This window comes from Phocoena phocoena, chromosome 2, assembly GCF_963924675.1.
Source record: "Phocoena phocoena chromosome 2, mPhoPho1.1, whole genome shotgun sequence".
Lineage (NCBI taxonomy): Eukaryota > Metazoa > Chordata > Mammalia > Artiodactyla > Phocoenidae > Phocoena > Phocoena phocoena.
In genome coordinates, this window is record NC_089220.1 from 671,834 (window position 1) to 692,070 (window position 20,237).

At 67.4% G+C, this 20,237-nt stretch overlaps 1 protein-coding gene across 2 annotated transcripts; it reads right to left on the bottom strand.

Moving 5' to 3' along the window:
* Positions 1-3,946: 3,946 nt before the first annotated feature.
* Positions 3,947-19,650, bottom strand: INF2 (inverted formin 2). 2 transcript variants are annotated; one of them, XM_065871851.1, is made up of 21 exons: positions 19,260-19,650; positions 17,864-17,979; positions 17,638-17,797; positions 17,119-17,152; positions 16,033-16,174; positions 15,108-15,249; positions 14,254-14,898; positions 13,560-13,705; positions 13,424-13,485; positions 12,647-12,749; positions 12,427-12,512; positions 11,790-11,890; positions 11,164-11,234; positions 10,967-11,074; positions 10,584-10,654; positions 9,468-9,588; positions 8,990-9,154; positions 8,805-8,907; positions 8,413-8,553; positions 7,164-7,793; positions 3,947-3,975 (listed from the first exon to the last, which is right to left on the bottom strand). In XM_065871851.1, the coding sequence occupies exons 1-21, from the start codon at positions 19,648-19,650 to the stop codon at positions 3,947-3,949; spliced, it is 3,567 nt and encodes a 1,188-aa protein (XP_065727923.1). The 2 variants fall into 2 exon arrangements, with proteins under 2 accessions (XP_065727923.1, XP_065727922.1); XM_065871850.1 differs by lacking the exon at positions 3,947-3,975 and adding an exon at positions 6,685-6,740.
* Positions 19,651-20,237: the final 587 nt, after the last annotated feature.

Genomic DNA, 20,237 nt, shown 5'->3' on the forward strand with positions numbered 1-20,237 from the left:
CGACGGCGCGCTCCGGGGTGCCTCCACGCGGCCAGGCCGGGGGAGCCCCGGGAATGCTCTTGGGGGCTATCGCGCTCGCCTTCCCCGAGGCGAGGCCTGGACGCCGCGACCAAGCCCGCCGGCCACGCTAGGTCCAGGACCTCGGCTTTCCAGAAACCGCGGGGGTCCCCTCCAGGGCGGGAGTGCGGTTTGCCAAAGGGGAGCTGCCTCTTTCCTCCCCACTCGGGGTGTACGGGGTGCGCACCTGCCCCGCGGTGAACCCGGGTTCTCCAGACTGGCGCCGGCGCCCTCTGGTGGGCGCAGAGAGAGGACAGAGTGTCTCCCCCACCAACGTCCCCCCTCCCCTCGCCCTCCCATATGGGCAGGGGCCCCGGCGTCTGGCACTGGGCACCCTGGTATCACAGGCGGGCTAAATCCAGGAGCCCGGCAGCCCTCGGGTCTCAGGGCCCCGAGTCCAGGGAGAAGGGACGGTGCCGTCAGGTCACCTGGTTGGGCACCGGAGTGGCCAGTGATGCACACCAGCCGCACTGGGCCTGGGTGTCTAAGAGGCCCCACCAGACCTCCTCGCTGCCCCAGCCTGTGCAGGGACTGGGTGCCCAGAGAGGGTGCACCATGGGCTGCTGAGCTCCTGTGTTCCCAGCGGAGTGAACGCCCGCTCTACTCTGCCACCTACGCACCCTAAGTGGACTTGGGCTTGGACACGACTGGCCCTACGGATCGGAGAAGGGGCGAGGGATGGGGCCCTGGGGGTAGGAGTGTCCTATTAGGTCCCTGCCCCAGAGCTGGGAGCCAGTGCCCCTGGTGCCTGTCCTGGGGGGACTCTCAGCGCAGAGGGGCCTGGAGCCTGTCCACTGGCCTCTGCCCAGGGCTCAGAGAGCCACTGAGCTCCCTGGACTTCCAAGCCAGAGGCAGGGGACCAGATACTCCCCAGGAGCAAGCGAGTGGACCCTGGGCTTGTCACGGACTCCTGGAGAGTCAGTGCTTCACGCCCCAGCACCGCTGCACCTGCTCCTCCGCCCCCATCCCCCCACCCCTGCACCCTCCAGCCCCCTGGGCTCCTGGCCAGAGCCCTGGCGCCGACCCTAGGCAGGGCTCTTGGCCCCTCCGTGCGCCAGTCCCTCTTCTCTCACGTGGGAACACCAGGGCTTACAAGCAGGGTGTGAGGCCTCCTTGGATGACAGTGATGGAGTGCGGGTGGGCAGCACCCCTTCCCCCCCACCCCCGCCCTTCCGTGGGCCACCAGCCCTGGGAATCGGCTGCAGCAGGGTCAGGAGGGCCGGGTGCCAGGCTCTGAAGCCACCGAGGGCTGAGGAGGCTGAGGATGGGGCGAACCGTGGGCTGGCCAGGGGGGGCTGTGGCCGGGGGGCGGAGTGTTTCAGGGAGTGAGGGCGTGGGAGGCTGGCTGTGTCAACAAGGAGGAGGCGGGATTGTAGCAGGAGGGACCAAAAGAGTTCTGGGAGATTTCTTTGTTGTCTCCGGATGCAGGAGTTGAGCTTTAGGATGGCCACCAGGAGCCCTGGAGAGGGCTTTGCTGGAGTCACATCAAAGGGGGGCGGTGGTGATGCTTCTCTGTCCACCACTGGGTGGTGCTGAAGGCCCCAGGCGGGGACTGCTGGCTCCGAGCCCTTCCTGCGGGAGACCGGGGCTCTGGGCCAGCAGGTGTGAGATGGAGGCTCAGGGGGGCCCAGGGGGCACCATGGGGGTTCAGATGGGCTCTGCAGGGCCAGACGCTGGCCGGGGCACCAACTCCCCCAAGCCTGAGTCTATAAATAGCAGGCCTGGGGGGAGTCGGGCTTTTCTATAAACAGCCCTGTCCAGGCCCAGCAGCTGGGGCCCTGCCAATCACATGGCCCAGCCCAAATTAGAACAGCCCCCTGCAGAGGCGCACAGGCTCGGCTGCCCAGGGTTCCCACTCTCTGGGGCCTCACCTCACGTCATACGTGGTGCCCCAGGACACAGGTGCCCCTGGAACTTGAAGCAGTGCACCGGCAGGAGTGGAAACGGGCGCAGCCGCTTCGGAGAACAGTTTGGCAAATTCTTAAGAAGCTGAACAGAAACTTGTCATATGACCCAGCCATTCTCGTTTCAGGAATCGAACCCTGAGAAACGAAAGCACACAGGCAGCCCACACATGCTCAGGGCAGCGCTGCTCACAAAGCCTCACGTGGAGACCACCGGAGCGTCCACAGACAGGTGAACGGATGAACAAAATGTGGTCTGGCCACAGAACAGAACATTCTTCAGCCACACGAAAGAATGGAGTCCTGACACACTACAGCCCGGCTAAATCTCAAAAACATGCTGAAGCGGTCACAGAAGGCCAGTTATTGTCTGATCCCGCTTCCATGAAATGTCCACGGGGAGCCAATCCGTAGCGACAGATCCCGCTTCCATGAAATGTCCACGGGGAGCCAATCCGTAGCGACAGAAGGCACTTTAGTGGTTGCTGGGGTTGGGGGAGGGGGAACGGGGAGCGGCTGCCACATCGGGGATGCGGGGACTTTGGGGGCATGATGGAAATATACTAAAAGTGGATCACGGTGATGACTGCAGGATCTTGTAAATCTGCCGGAATGACATACACTTACGACAGGTGAGGTTTATGTCTGTAAATTACGGCCCCGTAGAGCTGTGCTCATCTCACCACTGTCCTGGACCTTGCCCCGATTCTAGGGGCTCTGTGGGAGCAGGCAGGGCCCCTCAGGTCCACCCCTCCCGCTGTCCCCCCCTCCCCTGATCCATCCACCTGTCCACCCATGCACACAGCCACCTATGTGCTAATGAAGCCATACCCCCCTCTACCCATTTACCCACCCTCTCACTCCCCCCCCCAGTCTGTCCTTCCCTTCCTCCATCTACCCGTCTGTCCATCATCCATCCATCCATCCACCCACCCGCATCATCACAGCCACTGTGATCAAACCACACTCACCCACGGCTTCTGAATACAACATAGTCACGTGCTGGGCAAGCTTTGCTCTTTATTGGCCAAAGTTCCTCCAGTCTCAGCAGCACACAGAGGGGGATGGGGAGGATGGGGGGGGGGTGGGCGAGAGCGCAGTGCGGGCAGGGGGCCCACGGGGTCAGAGACGAGAGGCGGCAGCCCCTCTGGCTAGATCCGTCCGGTCCCCTAGGCCTGGATCCCGGCCTCCCCTCAGCCCAGCCGGGTCTGGAGGTGGGAGCAGCAGCTCGCAGGGCGGGTTGTGCTGTCGATGAGGGGACCAGGTCCTGGCTGTGGCCACAAGGGCAGACCCCTCCCTACCTCAGGGCTGGAGATGCTAGGATGCGTGTCAACTCCATGGGGTCCCCCCCTTCTGAGTAGAGGGACGCTGGCCCTCCCATGCACTGTCAGACAGCCTGCCTCCACCCAAAGGCCCTGGGGTCCTCTCACCCACCTACCTATCCCCGACTGGGCCACCACAGAACTGTAGAAACGCATAAACAATCCCATTTCAGTTAAACACGACTGCCTCAGACCAACTGAGTGGGCTGGGGGGACGAACTGTGGCGCCGGGGCTCCAGCGCCCCCACCCGCCCCGGCTAACCGCAGCTTCAGGGGGAGGGGGTCTGTGAGGGCCTGTCCCCAGAAGCAACTGGGTGCCGGGTGACAAGCTCAGTGGTGCTGGGCCCGCAGCCACCTAACCCTGCCCCCTGCAGGCTGCGGGCGGGCGCCGTGGTGCATGCGGTGTGGGGTCGGGGCTGGGCATCGGCGTTTAGAAAGCAAACCGCGAGGGGCTGGGGGCATTCAGGGAGGCCAGGAAGGCGCCAGGCGGGCCGGGCCCCAGTGCCCGTTGGGGTCCCAGCCGCAAGCCCCTGCCAGGGCTCCGGGAGACCGCGGCACTGGCTGGGTAAGGCACAGGGTTTTGGTTTCCCGGGGGCCGGTCCCAGCCTGGCCCCGGAGGAGCCCCGCTCGGCAGCACGTCCAGCGGTCCTGCTGTGGGTCCTCTCACTTGGTTCTGGGCCGGGGTCTGAGGCCTGCGGGGAGGGAGAGCAAAGAACTCGGTCAGGAGCAGCCTTGCTGTGGGCGGTGGCAGGGGGCCCGCACCGGGTCCCCAGGCTCCTGCTGCCCCGATGCCCCCTGCCCAGGGGGCTGCACCGCGTGTCCCCAGGTCCACTCGGACAGCTCACACAGGAGGCAGGTGCCTGCAAGATGGCTCGTCCACCTGTCCGGACCGGGTTTCACAAAGCACGTCTCATCACCAGGCGGGCGGGGTCTCCCCAGGTCTCACTCCGTCTATACTCACGGGTCCCCACTGTCACCAGCTCTCCCTGGAGGCCCCAGTCACTTCCCCACCGGCCCCTCATGTGGACGCCTCCTGCCGTGTCTTTCTGCAGCTCCATCCTCAGGGCACCGGGCCCTACACCTGTGGCTCCTGCCCCAGGCCGGCCCTGCGCCCACCCAGTGCCCTCCATGCTCTCTAGTCCAGGGGCCCTCGCCTGGCTGTTGCCCCCAGATGCCCTGCGCCCACGGCACCCCGGAGCCAGGCGGCGGCATGGGGCTCGGGGACCAGAGCTCAAAAGAGATGGGCCAGGAAAACGCATGGGGCAGGAGCAGAGGATCCGAGTCACCCACACTGTGGCTGCAGGCCCAGGAGGGACGGTCAGGTGGGCCTGGGCCGGGCCGGGGCAGGCAGAGGGAGCGGGGGCGGGGCCGCACCCAGGAAAGGACCAGAGGAGCCGGCAGAGGCGCCCTGACGCCACTCCTCCCACTCTTGCCGTGGCCACGAGAGCACTGCAGCAGAGGACGGAACACACCACCCACGCTCGACACTTGCACGACTGAAAGATGGCACGACAGAACAGAAATGCTGGTGCAAACTGGGAGCCGTCACTCTGAGCATCAGCCACCTGCCGCTTACTAATCGGGGTGAAACACTACTTGTGCAGCGGGCTCTGCCACAACCACCACCGTAACACGTCTGGGTCGGCGTCGATGCCACCGACACCGGGACAGACAGGCCCCTGAGCCCCTCCCGCGATGCTCTGGGGGAGGACTCACGTCACGGGTGTAGGATTCCTGCCTTAAACGCAACCTGGACCCAGGTGGGGGACAAACAGGACACCTCCAAAGTGACTTTGTGTCTGCGGTGTTATGCAAGACGAGGGGCTGGACGTGTGGTCCTGGGCAGGACTTTGTTTCCAGAAAAGCAAAGCAACGACTATGACAGGTAGACTGGGACCAGGGGTCACCCCGGCCGGGGCTGCGGGTAAAAACAGCTCGGTGTCCGGGTGCGCGGGAGAATGGCCCTGACCTGGGGGCCCCAGGGACAAACCCCGGCACAAAGTATCCTGATGGCTATAAGCAACCCTCACGTCGGTCCGTAAAGCTGCGGGGGGTGGGGGGAGCAATGCAGCAGATGTCAGCAATTCTCCTATGTTTTCCACATTTTTGTAATTTCAGGGTAAAGGGTAGGTGCTGTTCATTAGGACCCCCTCACAAATTTCCTGTCGAGTTGAAGTTTTTCTCCAAATAAGAAGTTGGGGAGACAAGGAGGGTAGGGGTTCTTCCTCCCGTCCTAACACTGGGATGACAGGGCCCACGAGCCTGCAGACTGGGAGCCCCAGGCCTGGCCGGGGGTGGGGGTGGGGGACTGGGGGAGCGCAGACCCTGCACCGGGCACAGCGGTCTTTCACCAGACAGTGGCCACACATGGTTGCTGTCCCCGAACGAACGGACTGCATACTCCAATGTCCCCCACACGTAGGGTCAGCAGCTGGGGCTGCAAGGACAAATCCTGGCCCCGAGAGACAGGCGGGTGCCCTCGTGAAAGCAGACAGCCCAGCTCAGAACCCCCCGGGGGGCAACACCCCACAGCGCAGGGTGAAGGCTGAGCCCCGCAGTGAGGCTGAACTAGGTCGCAGCTGCACTGGACCACATCCCTGCCCTGGGCTCCGGCACCAGCCCCACCTCACCTCGATGTGCCCAAGCCCCAGGCACATCGGGCAGCAGGTGTGTGAGGAACAGAGGGCGCCCCCCCCACAGAGCTCCCACCCAGGTGGGGCTCCGGGGCCCTGCACCAGATCACGGTCCACAGCACGGGCCGGGACGCCATGGGGACCCAGGCCCGTCACTCCGGTTGCAGCTGTGAGCCTCGGCAAAGACCCTGAGTGTCCCACCCCATCGCGGGAGTCCCAGGAGGTGCCCACAGACCCACCCACTGCCTCCAGGGAGAGGACGCCTGTGCATCCCCACAGGGGCCGGTGGCCTGCCTGTCCCTGGCAGCGGCCTCCAGGGTCTTCCCTGTCCCTCAACGGTCTCCCTGGGGACACGTGTGGCTGGAGCCAGGGCCAGAGGAGGGCCGGGTGCCCTGTGGATAGACTCGGGGGAAGCGAAGCCTGGGGGCCGGGTGTTAGCACGAGGCTCCGGCAGGGCGACCTCAGCCTGGTGGCCGGGCCGAGGGCCACGCCGTGCCCACCCTCCGGGCCCTGGAGCCCTGCTCCCCGAGGGCATCCTGGCTGGCCCTGTCCACCCCGCCGGCCCGGCGGAGGCTCTGAGGCCGCACCTCCCCCAACTAGGCGAAGCACAGCTCCTGCCCTTCTCCGAGAGGGAGGGGAAGCCGGGCAGCGCAGCCCGGGGGACGCTGGCTGGAGAGCTGGGGGAGCTGGGTTAGTGTCCAGGAGGGCCGGGCGCGGGCCCTGCCTCGGCTGCCACCGTTAGTAATGAGTGCCAGGCTGGTACGTACCTTACTGGATCACACAGAGTCTTTTTGTTTTATTATCGTCAGGGTCAAGGGCAACCTCTGCTTCCAAATAAAAGAAACGTGCTCAACAGCTCGCCCCTCACGAGCGACCCTGAGCTCAGAGCGTGGACGCTGAGCCGGAACACAGTCGCACCCCAGGCCCCTCGCCGCGCCCTGCTGGAGGTGGCCCACGTAAGGCAGGCGTCAGTGGGTTAGTGTGCTGGCTGGGCGGCGCCCCCCAAGGCTGCCCCTTCCCGGAGCAGAGGCGCTGCCACCTCCTCTCTGGCAGGACACGGAGATGCCCCGGGAATCGCCCACACTCGGGGGGGGAGGGGGGGCAGCGGCCGGCCGCAAGGGGAGCTCCAGGGCCCTGGCGTGTGACGAATGAGCTCCAATCACACGCCAATGCCCGGAGCCCTGCCGACTCGCCTGCCTGGTACTCCTGCTCGGGGTACAAGGAGGGAGGGGGGAGCCCCAAGTTACCTTCCTGGCTCCTGGAGGGGCGCTTCTTCCTTCGCTTGCCTGTGCCCTTTGACGTCCGGCCCTGGGCCCTGGGGAGGGCGCCAGACCCTGATGAGTCAGTCACGGCATCCTCGGAGAAGGACCTGTCCAGGGAGGTGTCCAGAGCGGAGTCCGGGGCTGTGTGCTCATCATCTTCGTCTCCGTCCCCGCCACGGCCTGCGGCAGGGAGGCCAGCACCGCGGCTGCGGGCAGCTGCATCCCCTGTGCCCTCGCCTGTGGTGTCAGCCTCGGCCTGGCAGGCGCCCGGAGGGGCCGTGGGTTCCTCGGTGTCTTGGCTCAAACCCGTTGCTTCGGAGGGCTTGTCACTGGAGAAGTTGAGCGGCTTCAGGGCCTGAGTGCCTCCCAGCACCAATGAGGGCCGGGGGCCCAGAGGGTCGTCGGTGGCCAGGACATCACTGGCATCCATGTACCAGGAAGAACGCCTCTCCAGGGACCCAGGACCACCCTTCTCTGATGAGTCTCCAGCGGGCTGGGGGCTGCTGGGGGCGGCATCCGCGAGACCCCAGCCGCGGGGCTCCTTGGCCGCTGCAGCGTCGAGACCAGGCTCCGACGTGGGGAGGCTGGTGCCTCCCACAGGATCCCTGGTGGTCGCTGTGGATGGAGTACCCATCAGTGGAGGGCAGGGGCCCCTCAGTGATCCCAATCCCTAGAGCTTGCCCAAGTCGAATACCACCCACCCTGCAAAGCCCCCTCCCCGGGAAGCTTTTCCTGGTGGCCGAGTGTGGGTTCCCACAGGGCAGGCCCGGGCCTTGATGTCCACGGTCTGTCCACAGTGGGGGAGAGCAGGGGACGCTGGGCCCCGAGATGATGGCACATCGTCACCCCTGCCCCCAGAGTCCCCAAGGAGCCCAAGGCAGCCTTCTCAGGAGTGGAAAGTCCCACCCCAGGGCCTCATGCCTGCCTCCTCCACCACCACAGAGCCCCTCTGAGCCCCAGGGCATCTGTCAGAGGGCCCAATGGCCCGACTCCTCTGCCGGCCTGGGGGCTGGACGGGCGGCCGTCACACCAGCCGGGGAGCCCTCTTGCAGCAGAGACATGTGGAAGCATTGTGGGGGTGAGCTAGCCCTTAGAGCAGCAAGGAAGAGGAGTGGGCTCTCCTGTGAAATCAAGGAGGGCTTCTTGGAGGAAGGGAGGCGCCAGGCTGCAAGGATGGCATAGCGCGGGGGTGGCGGGAAGCAAGTGGTGACAGGGAGGCGGGGGAGGGTCTCACCAGGTGCCTTGTTCCTCGGGGGGTCTGCGGCCGTGTCTCCTCGGCCACGGGCCGTCTTGCGCAGCTGGAAGCCCTTCCTGATGTCAGCCAGCAAGGCGTCGATGACACACACCTCCTCCTGCTTCCCGCCTCCCTGCCTGACTGAGAAGCCCAGAGACGCGGCTCAGAGGGTCCCTGGAGCCCACCCGGGGAATCGCCCCAGAGGAGGGGATGTAGTGCTGACTTCCAAGGAAGGAGGAGTGGCCATGGCCCAGGCCTGCCCCACCCCCCCACCCCCCACCCCCCCACCCCACCCCACCCACGCCCCCACCCCACCCCCACCCCATTCACCCCCCCCACCCCCCCCACCCCCCCCACTGTGGCCCGTCCCGCTGCCCTTCGCGCAGCCTCACCAGGCTTCCCGCCCTCGCCCCGCAGCCCGCGGGCCTCGTCTTCCTCCGCCAGCTGCTTCCTCCTCTCAGCCCTGGCCGCCCGCTCCTTCCGGTCCCTGTTCTCCTGCGGGACAGATGCGGCCCGTGAGCCCGGCCCCCCATCACCCCCATTCCGCCCGCCCTACCCGGCAACGGCGGGGGCCCACCTTCAGGGCGCGGATGAAGAGGTCCCGGAAGGCCTTCATGGTGCTGAGCGTGTCCTCCAGGGACAGCTGCTGGGCATCCTCACACAGGTAGGCGGCCAGCTCCAGCTGCTTCTGCCTGATGGCCTGGAACACCTCCTCCACCTCCTGGGAGGCCGTGATGCCGGCCTGGGGGCACAGGGGCAGGGTCATGGCCCTGAGGGGGCCCACGCAGGACACCACCTGCTGTCATAGGGAGATGCCCAGGCTGGAGCCCCAGGGAGGGCGCGGTGGGGCCCATGGCCGCAGGAGGATGGCCACCGGCACAGGCCCTGCAGGCGTTGTGGTCTCTGAGCAGGACCGAGGGTCTGAGTGCTGTGGCCGCAGGATCAGGGACCAGGAACAGGGGGCCGCCCTCCCGGAGTGGGGGTCTCTCACTCTGGCTCTCTCCTCCCCACGCTCACCTGTCCCCCGCCCAGGGCCCCACCCGCCCAGCACCTGCCTGGAGACGTTGGGAGTACTGCTCCTGAACCTCCGGGATGGAAGAAGACACCTTCCGTTCCATCTCCAGAAGCTTCTTCAGGTTACTGCTGCACTCCGAGTGGATGATCTCAAGGTTTATCCTGAAGGTGCCAGAGGGCCGGTAAGGTCAGGTGACGGCTGGTGTCCAGGCTTGCTGGGACAGCGGGGGACCCCGGACTGCTCACCCTCAGGGACAGCGGGGACCCCCGGACTGCTCACCCTCAGGGACAGCGGGGACCCCCGGACTGCTCACCCTCAGGGACAGCGGGGACCCCCGGACTGCTCACCCTCAGGGACAGCGGGGACCCCAGACTGCTCACCCTCAGGGACAGCGGGGACCCCAGACTGCTCACCCTCAGGGACAGCGGGGACCCCAGACTGCTCACCCTCAGGGACAGCGGGACCCCAGATTGCACACCCTCAGGGACAGTGGGACCCCAGATTGCACACCCTCAGGGACAGCGGGACCCCAGATTGCACACCCTCAGGGACAGTGGGACCCCAGATTGCGCACCCACTGGCTGCCAGAAACACATCAGAGCTTTCAGACGGGCTAAGTGGTGTTGGGATGAAGTGCCCACCCTAGAAGGTGCTGCGTCTGTGGCGTTAGGACAGTAACCCCCACGGATCAGCCTGTCCTCTTCGCCTGACCCTCCACGGTGGCGTGGTGCCGGGCAGGGCCTGTGCTGGGAGTGTGGACCCTGCAGGTGGATGGCCTGGACTGCCCTCCCAGAGCTGCACCTGGGCTATGTGACCCCATGGACCCGGCCCTGCTTCCCCAGGCCTCAGTTTCCCTCCTTGTACAGTGGGGTGGCATGGCCTCGTCTTGAAGGTTAACCTTGTGAAGAGGGCGTGTTAGACCAGCCCCTGGCGTGACCGTAGCCAGGACGCTCCCCAACATCCTAGGCCTCGGTTTCTTCCTCTAGGTCACACGGGCACAGGCCACGGTGGACGCGAGGTCTCGCCCAGGGTGAGAGTGTCTATCAGGCAGCAGGGCCTGGGGGCCGGGGTGGTGCCGCAGCGTGCGACCCAGCCTAGTCCAGCCGCCCCACTGGCCGGGGAGCGGGCGGTGGCGGGCAGGGCAGGAGGTACCTACCCTGCCGCTCGGGAGGGCGGCTCCAGGTCCTGGGGCAGCTGCAGGAGGTCTGGGTGGCTCTCCTCCACCTCCTGCAACACGACGTGTCCGGTGAGACCCGCTGAGGCCACCCTGCAACCCCCCACCGTCAGCAGCTGTGGTTCGCGGCCCTCGGAAGCCCTCGGCACCCTGGGCCTCCAAGGCCTTCCCTCGGGCCTGGCCGGATTCTGCCGGTTTTGCTCTCCTTGGGGTCTGGGGAGGGACGGAGGCCAGTGGAGTGGGTGAGGACTGCGGGGGGTGCAGTGGTGTGAAGGGGAGACGAGGGGCTCAGATGGGAGCCTAGAGGGGCTGCGGGCAGAGCGGGGCGCGGGCGCCACCCTGAAGGCCCCCAGGCCCGCGGGCACCTCCAGCACGTGGTGCAGCAGCGTGACGCGGCTCTGCTGGGCCTTGGTCTCCGTGAGCTTCAGCAGCGTGCTCATTTTGAAGCCGTCCGCGTCCCCGGTGTGGCTGCCCTGCGAGGGCAGGAAGTGAGCCTCTCGGCCTGGGCCCGGGGCCAGGCGGGGATCGGGGAGCGAGGGCGGGCTGCGTGCTGCCCACTCACGTAGTTGAGGAAGTTCCCGATTTTCAGGATCAGCAGGCAGAAGACGGGCAGCCGGTGGCTGGCGAGCAGGCCTGCAGGATGGCGTCCCTTCACTGCCTCCCCGCACCCCACCCCACCCCCGCCTCCCCGCCAGGCTCCAGGGCACGAGGGAGTGGGCAGGGCAGCGGAACCCTGACTGAAAGCAAGCCTGGAGGCTCCGGAAGCAGGAGCGACATGGGCGCTCACCGAGCCTCACGCCCCCGGGGGTAGGTGACCACTGCCCGTTCTGGGGGCGAGGACAGAGGGGAACCTCTGCCACCTGCAGCCACCCTGGCTCTCAGTCTGTGGCCAAGACGACAGGGGACACCCCCACCCGGCGTGCGGCCCCAGCGGAACCGAGCCACGCGTCGGTGATCAGGCCCGTCCGTGTCCCTGCCCGGTGGCTGGGGACTCCTCGCTCAGGGAAAGCGGTGCGCGTGTGTGTGCGTGTACGTGTGTCGGCGTGGGCACGCGTGAGTGCATGCACGGCTCAGGCTTCAAGACGGGGCGGTGGTCCACAGGGAGGGGAAGGTTGGCACCCCAGGCGCCTCCGCAGCCCGAGGGGCGCCCCCAGGACCTGCCCGCCCCCAGCCAGGTGCCCCACTCACCCTCGCAGGCGGCAAGCAGCAGCTGGGCCTTGGGCCGCACCATGTCCAGCACAGCGGCCGAACCCTCACACAGCAGCATGCAGTCGACCCGGAGCTGGTAGCTGGGGCGGCAGAGCGGGAGCTCAGGGCCTAAGGGCCTCCAGCCACCTGCCCTGGGCCCGCAGGGTCCTCTCGGCAGAGCTGGCGGGGGGTGGTCCCACGGCCTGGCCCTGTTCAGCATGCAGCTTCCCGGGCCGGGCCCCAAGTGGGATGCAGCAGGCCTGGCGTGGGCCCGGGAAGGGTGCCCTGGACAAACCCCTGGCTGCCGAAGATGAGGGCAGGCGCTCCCTCGTGGGGCACTCCTCGCTCCTAGAACAGGGGCCTTCCCGGGGGTCACACAGCAGGGCCTGGGCCTGCCTGCTGGAGGCCACACAGCCCTGCCCACTGCCCACCCCCAATGCCGTTGCCGGCCGGGAGGGAGGCCCCGGCCCACAGGGTCCCCTTGGAGGGCCCCGCGGCTGGGGGCAGCACCAGTGATATCTGGACTGCTCTTCGTGGAACCCTGGGGACGCGTCTACACAGCCCTGCTCTGTCCTCTGGGTCTGGGCCCAGCTCCCACCCACGGGCAGGCCCTCGGGTCTGGGGCTGCCGAGCTCACCAGGGGATATCCAGCAGGAGTAGGTAGAACTGGTCGGCACTGGCCAGCCTGGCCCAATCCTCTGTGAAGGAGCGCAGGTGTTCAACCTGCAACAGGAGGCCCACGCGTGCTCACCCAGACCTGCGGCGGCTCGCTGAGGTGCCCGCTCACCGGGCACAGCTCTGGGTGGCGCTGCAGGCCCCTTGGGCCCCCCCGACACACACCGCTTGGGTCCACTCACCTCGTGCTTCTCGGGAAGGAGCTTGCGGAGCTGCTTGAGAACCTCCACGTCAAACTTGGTGGTGTCCCCAGCCCGGATCATAGCGGTGACCTCCTCGTTGGAGCTGGAGGGGTGAGAGGACGGGGGTGGTCACACGAGGCACCCCACTTGGCCTCCTCGGGACCCTGCCAGCCTGGGATGGCCCTTGGCCCATGACACCTCTGCTGGTCATGCCCAGGTTGCCTCCCACACCTAGGAGGTCGCAGGGGCCAGGGCTGTGGGGCACAGAGAAGGCAAGCCACCTGCCCGGGGTCACACAGTAATGACGCTGGCAGCTGAATAGAACACTCCGCATCTGCCAGAGCACCCTCTTCCTCCTCCTTCCAGGGGGCTGCTCAGGACACAGGTGGGATGGCTCAGCGGTACCCAGTGAGCTCCCGGGCAGAACACCTGCTGCAGGGAAGGACTCAAGGGCTGGGAGGCTGGGCCACGTCCTCGGCCTGGCTTGGCCACCGCCTGTCTGTGGCTTAAAGGGTCCCCACCACTCTCTGGGTCTCATTTTCCCCAGGGAGTCTGGTCTAGTGGTCTCCAGAGCCCCCAGCTGGGGTCCTCTGTGGCTATTACCCGCGCTGTCTCTAGCCCCAGGGATGGGATGTGAACTTCCCAGGGTGGCCTGCAGAGGGCACTGCTGAGCCCAAGATGCGGGGCCGGGTCAGGCAGGGCCTGGGAGTCTGACTGGGGCTTGGAGGGAGGGGCCGGCCCTGCGACACCAGCTGCTCTCAGATCCTCGCAGCTCACCATCTAAACTGCTTCAGGAAGATGTTGAGGTTCAGGCTCTTCTTGGAGTCCAGAAAAGTGATCTGGAAAACATCGTGACCATCAGTACCTGGAGGGCAGCCACGGAGCCCTGTCTAAGCCCTGGCCCCGTCCCTACCTCCTTGGGCTCCTTCCTGGCTGGGGCCACTGCTTGTTCCTTGGGCTTGGCCACGGGGAAGGAGAAGAGCCGCTCGATGCTGGAGAAGTCAGGCTCCACCACCTCAGCGTCCGGGCTGCTCAGTGACGCCCACATAGAGCTGCGCTCTGCGGGCAAGGGGCCGCCAGTCAGGCTCACACCTACCCCGGGAGTCTGGCGTGCAGGTGGCCTGGGCCTTGGAGGGCTGGCAGGGATGCCCTGCCTGGGGCCCAGCCCAGGGCAAGCAGACAGCGGGCACTTAATAAATGCCTGGCAAAGGAAGCCCTCCAGCTGCTGCCATGCCACATATGTGGGTGTGGCTGCACTGGCGGAGGGGGGGGGGGCTGCGTCCAGGCTGGCAGGTGACCGGGCCTCTAGCCAGCCTCGGCCTTGACCTCCTCTGAGCCATCAGCACCCTCAGCCCCTGGGCGGCATCAGAGACACACACTGGCCTGCAGCTGTGCGAGGAGAGGGGCCTCAGAGGTGACCCCTGACTTGCCCCTGCCCCGGCTGTGCCCCATGGCGGCCGAGCCCCTGCCCTCAGAGGGGAGCCGCCTGGGGGCGTGGACTCACCTCGGGCCACGCTGGGACCCCTGACCTGTCCCTGCCCCGGGTGCGCCCCATGGCGGCCGAGCCCCTGCCCTCAGAGGGGAGCCACCTGGGGGCGTGGACTCACCTCGGGCCACGCTGGACGGCAGCTTCTGCCAATTCAGCTTCTTCATGCGCAGGGTGGGGGGCTGCACCCGCCGGTGGCTGGGGACCCAGGCGGAGCCCAGGCTGTGGGCCACGGTGATCTCCTCCATGCCGCCCGCTGCAGGGGGCCCGGAGGTGCCCGGCAGGGGCGGGGGCGGGGGCGGGCACCCCAGGCCTGGGGGTGGAGGTGGGGGGGGTATGGTCCCACTAGGGCCAGGCAGTGGGGGAGGTGGGGGTGAGGGAAACGCGGCCCCCAGGCTCGGCAGGGGCAGGGGTGGAGGAGGTGGGGGTGGGGGGGGCGGGGGCGGGGGACAGGTTGCGGTGCCAGGGAGGGGGGGTGCAGCTGGGGGCGGGGTGGGCTCCAGCTGCTCCGGGGCTGTGGGCTGCGGCGCCATCCTGCCACTCTCGCCCTGGACGCTGGCAACGTGCAGGCCGGCGAGGGCTGCTGCTGGCTGCTGGCCCCCGACACCCACCGTCGGGGCACCGGTGTTTTGGGGGGAGCTGCCCCTTCGACTCTGGCCGAGGTTGACCTGGACACCCTTGTGGGCCTTGTCCAGGGAGTGAGGGCGGGGCCGCCCCTTGATGGACAGGAGCCGCTCGACCATCTCCTCCAGGGTGCACTCCTGGGCTGGGGTGGGAACATCCAGGTCAGGGTAGGGTGCATCCGGAAAGGTGCAGCCCCCTCCCTCGGGCAGGGGCGGGTCAAGGACCGAGGCTGGCCCCCTCCCCCCACAGGCTAAGAACCCAGTGTGCCCACCAGGCTGGGGTCAGGGAGGGGGACACGGGCAGGGGCTAAGGGCACAGGGCCCCTGCCCGCACTCCATCCCACCCACTCACTGTCACTGGCCAGGAGCACGGCCCGGTTCACCAGGCTCTCCAGGGCCTCCCAGAGCAGCTGGCTGGAGCGGAGGGTGGGCTCCAGATGCAGGAGGCCCTGCAGCACAGACAACAGGTGGGCGGACACCGGGGAGCAGCTCACCTGGGCGGGGTGGGCAAGGAGTACGGGTCACAGCCATCGCCTCCCCAGGAGCGTCCACCCTGTCACCCCTCTGTGCCCCACGGGGGCCCTGGCGATGCGCCTGAGTCAGGGTTCCCTGACGGGCACGCCGGTGACACCTGGGGCCAGGTGAGCGTGCGGGGCGGTCCGGGGACACCTGGGGCCAGGTGAGCATGCGGGGCGGTCCGGGGACACCTGGGGTCAGGTGAGCGTGCGGGGCGGTCCGGGGACACCTGGGGTCAGGTGAGCGTGCAGGTGGTCCGCGCACTGTGGGACGTGCGGCAGCATCCCTGGCCTCCACCCACTCGGAGCCAGTCGCACCCGTGCTCAGTTATGGCAACCCCAGATGTCTCCAGATGTTTCTGGATGCCCCCGGGGACGCTGGGCCCTGGCTGAGAGCTGCTGGGTTCGGTGAAGGGAGGGGCTGAGCTGGACCAGAACCCAGCGCCCCGACTCGCTGGTCCCGAAGTCCCCTCGGTACCCCTCACGGTGGCCGGTGGGCTGGGCCCAGGACAGCGCAGCCAGCCTGTCCTCCTGGGTCCTGTGGCCCTGGCTCTGGCCAGAGACAGCCCAGACCCGGCCCCGCGCAGCGGGCTCCAGCCTCTGCCTCTCTCCAGCCCCCCAGGCCTCTCAGCTCTGGATGTGGCTCCCGCCGGCCCCAGCAGGGCAGGGTATGACCAGGGCAGGACGGGAGGCCCCTTCCAGCCCTGGGCCCACCGGCCCCTCCCCCAGACAGTCCCGGGAGGGGCTGTCTGCCCGGCCCACCTTGTGGAAGAGGGAGGAGAAGACCTCCTGGTGGCTGCTGACGTCGACGCCCCCGAAGACCCGCAGCAGCTCCTCTTCATCCTCGGCCTTGGCCTCCCTGAAGGCCTCCAGCTGGATGAGCAGGTCCTCGTCCTCCAGGTCTCTGCGGCGGGAGGGTGGGAGGGGGGCGGGCGGGCTCAGCGGGCTGCTCCCCCAGCCTCCCTGCCCCCGACAGGTGCGCACACACCCCTGAGCAGGGCCCGTGGCCTGCAGGTGGCCGCCGTAGCCAGGGGCAGCCGGCCTCTCCGGTCAGCTCCGCGCCCCTCGGGACAGGAAGCGCGAGTTCTCACACTCGCAGGGACGGACGGAGGGGCCGTGCCGCGGGGGGCACGGAAGGGGGGGCAGGCCCTCCTCTGGGTGCTGGAGGGCGGCACCAAGGCTGCCCCCGAAGGGTCCCCCCGGCCTCTGCGAGCAGGCGTGGGGCTCTGGCCTGAGCGGGGTGCTGTGTGTTCACCGAGCCCAGCACAGGCCCGTCCTCAGCCTGGGCAACGAACCGCCCCCTCAGCGCCCAGCAGACTTCTGGTGGAGGCCGGCGTAGCACCAGTCGCACCAGCTGGGGCTCCTACTGCTGGGGTCGCGCCCTGCCCACTTCCCTGGCGGTGGAGGACCCACCCTGGACAGTGGTTCTGATAAGGCCTGGGATGGGGTTCTCAGCTACACGGGTTTCTAGATGTCCATTTAAATTTGAATTTTAGGTAAACACTGAACGATATTTAGCACAAGTATATCGTGCGACACGTGGGACGTACTTATACTAACAGAGCGATCTGCTGTCTACGTACGATCCAGTTTAACTGGGCGTCCTGTGCCGTACCTGGTAACTTAGTTTCTCGGGGCAGCTCCCAAGCCCCTGGGTGGGAAATTCTGCTCAGTGGCCTGTCCAGCAGCGCTAGGAATGGCTAGCTGGGTTCTCCCTGGGGCCTGGCCCCAGGAACGGTGGGCCTGCTGGGGCCGCTCCAGGAAGCCCCCTCCCTGCCCATCTGGAGGCGCTGCTTGGGACCCAGGGGGAAGGGGGGCCTGGCTCTGGGGAGCGGAGTGGGGACTCACCGCAGCCGCGTCAGAACGTCCAGTAGCTGCAGGCCTGGGAACGGACGGGTGCGGTGAGTCCCAGAGGCTGCGGCTCGGGCAGCCCACCCCTGGGCCACCCGCACCTTTGACACCTGCATCTCCACCCCTTTCCCTGGGCTCACTCCTACCACCCAAAGCACCCCGCCCATTCCCTCGGGACACTGGGGATATGGGGCTCTCGGGGGAGACCACACTGGACGCACAGTGGTCCCAGTAAACGGTCCCTGGCACAGCCAGCAGGGCTGGAACTGAACGCCAGAGGACCCGCCTCCCTCCACTGCCCGGCAGCCTTGCACAGAGAGCCTTCCAGGGCTAATGTCCAGGGGTCCTGAGGCCCTCGGTCCACCGAAGGGAGCAGGTGGGGGCAGGAGGACTCCTGGGCCCACGGAGAGCCTGCCTCTGGGGCCCTGGAGTGGAGGGCACGGGGCGTCTCCCCAGAAGGGGGCAGCGCGGGCTGGGCGGCCAGGGCCCCAGTGGCGGAGGTCCGGGCGGGGTTACCGATGAACTCGCTGCGCAGCTGGGCGCGGGCGCGGACGTCCTCGGGGCCCAGGATGATGGCGTTGACCACGCTGAGCAGGGTGGCCACATAGGGCACGTTGTCACTGTCCGAGAGCTCGTTCATGATGACGCTGAAGCGGTACTGCTGGCTGCACACCGTCTGCAGGGTGGACAGGGGTCAGTGTGCCCCCAAGCCCCACCCAGGCGCCAGCCACCCACCGCTCACCTTGTAATGGTCCAGGGCGTCCAGGGTCAGGGCGTGGCCCTCGGGCGAGTAGACGCACAGGGCCGCTAGCAGCTCCAGCACCTGCTTCTTGACCATCACGTTGGATGTGTCCAGAGCTGCCAAGGGCAGGGGGCCTCTCAGAGGGGCCCACCGACCCCCAGCCCGGGCTTCTCCTCCTCCCGCCCTTCCCCCACCTGTGCCCACCGCCCATCCTGGGCTCCCACACTTTAGCTGCCAAGTGCCCGGCTGGCAGAGGCCAGGGGTGCTCTGTATCAGCCCACCGCCCACATCAGGCGCTGGCCTCTCCAGACGCGCTGACCGTCCCCGGGACCACGGGGAGGGGTGTGGAGGCAGGCACGGCCCCAGTCACCCGGGGTCGACTCCCGCTGGCCCTCAGGTCTAAGGGGGCCCCTGTGGGCTCCGGGCCCAAGCCAACATTGGCAGCCCTCCCAGGGCTGAGCCCGTGTTTTCTCCAAACTTAGACCAACTGTGTTTACAGCAGACACAGCCTGCGATGCCTGCTTGTCCCCATGTACCCCTGCCTCCCACTGCATTCCCGGAGCTGGGAGAGTTTTGGGGGTGTCTCTCGGCCGGCCCTGCTGAGACTAAGGCACAAAGGACTCTATAGATAGCAACAGCCGGGCCTGGGCCGGGTGGTCTCTGGTTCGCTCGCCCACACAGGCCCTGCAGCCCCGGAGCCCCGAGCATCGTGGGAGCAGCACAGCCTGGTAGGCAAGAGCACGCAGTGACCACTGTCCACCAAGGGCCGCTCGCGGTCTCTCCCAAGGGCTGAGGACTAAGTTGGCTGCAGTCCGGGGAGACTTCCTAAAAGAGGTGACAGTGAGCCAGAACTTGAAGGGCAGGCAGGACTTGGCAGGCACACGAGGGCACAGCAGACTGAGCGGGGGGTGGAGACGGGGGGCACCGGCAGCTGGGGAAGGAGAAGCCCCAGGTGGCCAGAGCAGGGATGGGGGCGGGGAGGGGGGTGGCGGTGGAGGACGAGGCCATTGGCAGGGGCCGCAGACCTGAAGGGCTGAGGCCGAGGAGCTCGGAGCCCGGCAGAGTGGAAGCGGGCCCCTCAGGTGGACGTGTGTTTCTGACCCAGGTGACTCCAGCTGCCACGGTGTGGACAGGGGCCCGGAGGCCAGAGACCGGGGAGGGGGCAGGGCCCAAACTAGCACAGGGCTAGGTGGAAAAGCAGGGCAAAGGCACAGAACAGAGGGGGTAACTAGGCGCAGCTGGTAGAGGATCACGGCTCCAAGGTGACCTGGAGGCTTCAGACTTGGGACGATGGGAAACTGGTTCCTCCTCCAGGAAGTCCTCCCTGGCTGCCGGGCCGAGCTCCTTCTTCCTGGGCCCCGGCCCTCCCACCGCCTTTCCCAGCCCGGAGCCTCACCCTGGGAGAGCTGGCGCACGTAGGCCTGGTTGCTGAGGATGTACTGGATGCCCTCCTGGGAGTTCATGACGGCACGCACGCAGCTGATGCAGGTGAGCTGCAGCAGGGCGTCGGCGATGCGGGCCACGCCGCGGCCCGACAGGCGCGCCAGGGCCTCGAGCAGGAGGTCCAGGCCGCTCTGCTCCAGGAACTGCACCATCCAGCCCCCGTCGCTGCTCTCCAGCCGCTTGCGCAGCCCCGAGTAGTTGACCACGGAGGGCACCTGCAGCAGCCGGATGCACAGCTCGGGCTCAGCGCTCTCCAGGTTGGCCTCCGTGGGGTCCGCGTCCTGAGGCCCCAGCTTCTCCTTCAGCGCTGCCCACTTGCGCTGCGCGCCCTCCTTCACCGACATCTTGCTGAACTGCGGGGCCAGAGGAGAGGGGTGTCAGCCCGGAGCCCGGCCCCGGGCCCGGAGGAGAGCCACAGCCCAGCTCGGCCCCTGGCTGGTCAGTGGAGGCAACGTCCCCTGCTCCAGGCCTCCACCTGCCAACTGGGGACCCGCTGCGTTCCTTGCTGATGCCCAGGCCCGCCCGGGGGACACACTACTGGCAAACCCTCATCCCACCAGGGCTGCCACTGCCCACGGGCTTCCCCTGTGCCAGGCTCTGCTTATACCCATCCCGGTCTCCATCATCACGGCAACCAAGGAGGCAGCACCGCTGTCCTCACTGAAGGCACCAGGACCCCAGAAGGCTACACTGGCAGGAATACCACTGACCCAGCGGTGATCAGGCAGCAAAAATGGGGTCTCCGGGGCTCCCTCATCTGGCCCCCAGGGTGCTTCCCCTGCCCAGTGGGCAGAATCAGATGGGGACAATAGGGTGGGCGGGGACAGTTCCAGACCCTGGTCATTTCTAGCCCGCCCACAGCATCGGGAATGTGCCTGGGGAGGGGGGCTGACTCGAGGGTCATGTCCACCGCCCACCCAATTCGGGGCAA

Excerpts from the sequence above, each read along its gene's own strand:
- INF2 (XM_065871850.1), bottom strand. The coding sequence starts at position 19,650 with ATGTCGGTGAAGGAGGGCGCGCAGCGCAAGTGGGCAGCGCTGAAGGAG. Across the intron at positions 10,655-10,966 it reads TGCTGCACCACGTGCTGGAG|GAGGTGGAGGAGAGCCACCC; the intron begins GTGCCCGCGGGC and ends GTCGTGTTGCAG. Across the intron at positions 8,908-8,989 it reads TCTTCATCCGCGCCCTGAAG|GAGAACAGGGACCGGAAGGA; the intron begins GTGGGCCCCCGC and ends TCTGTCCCGCAG.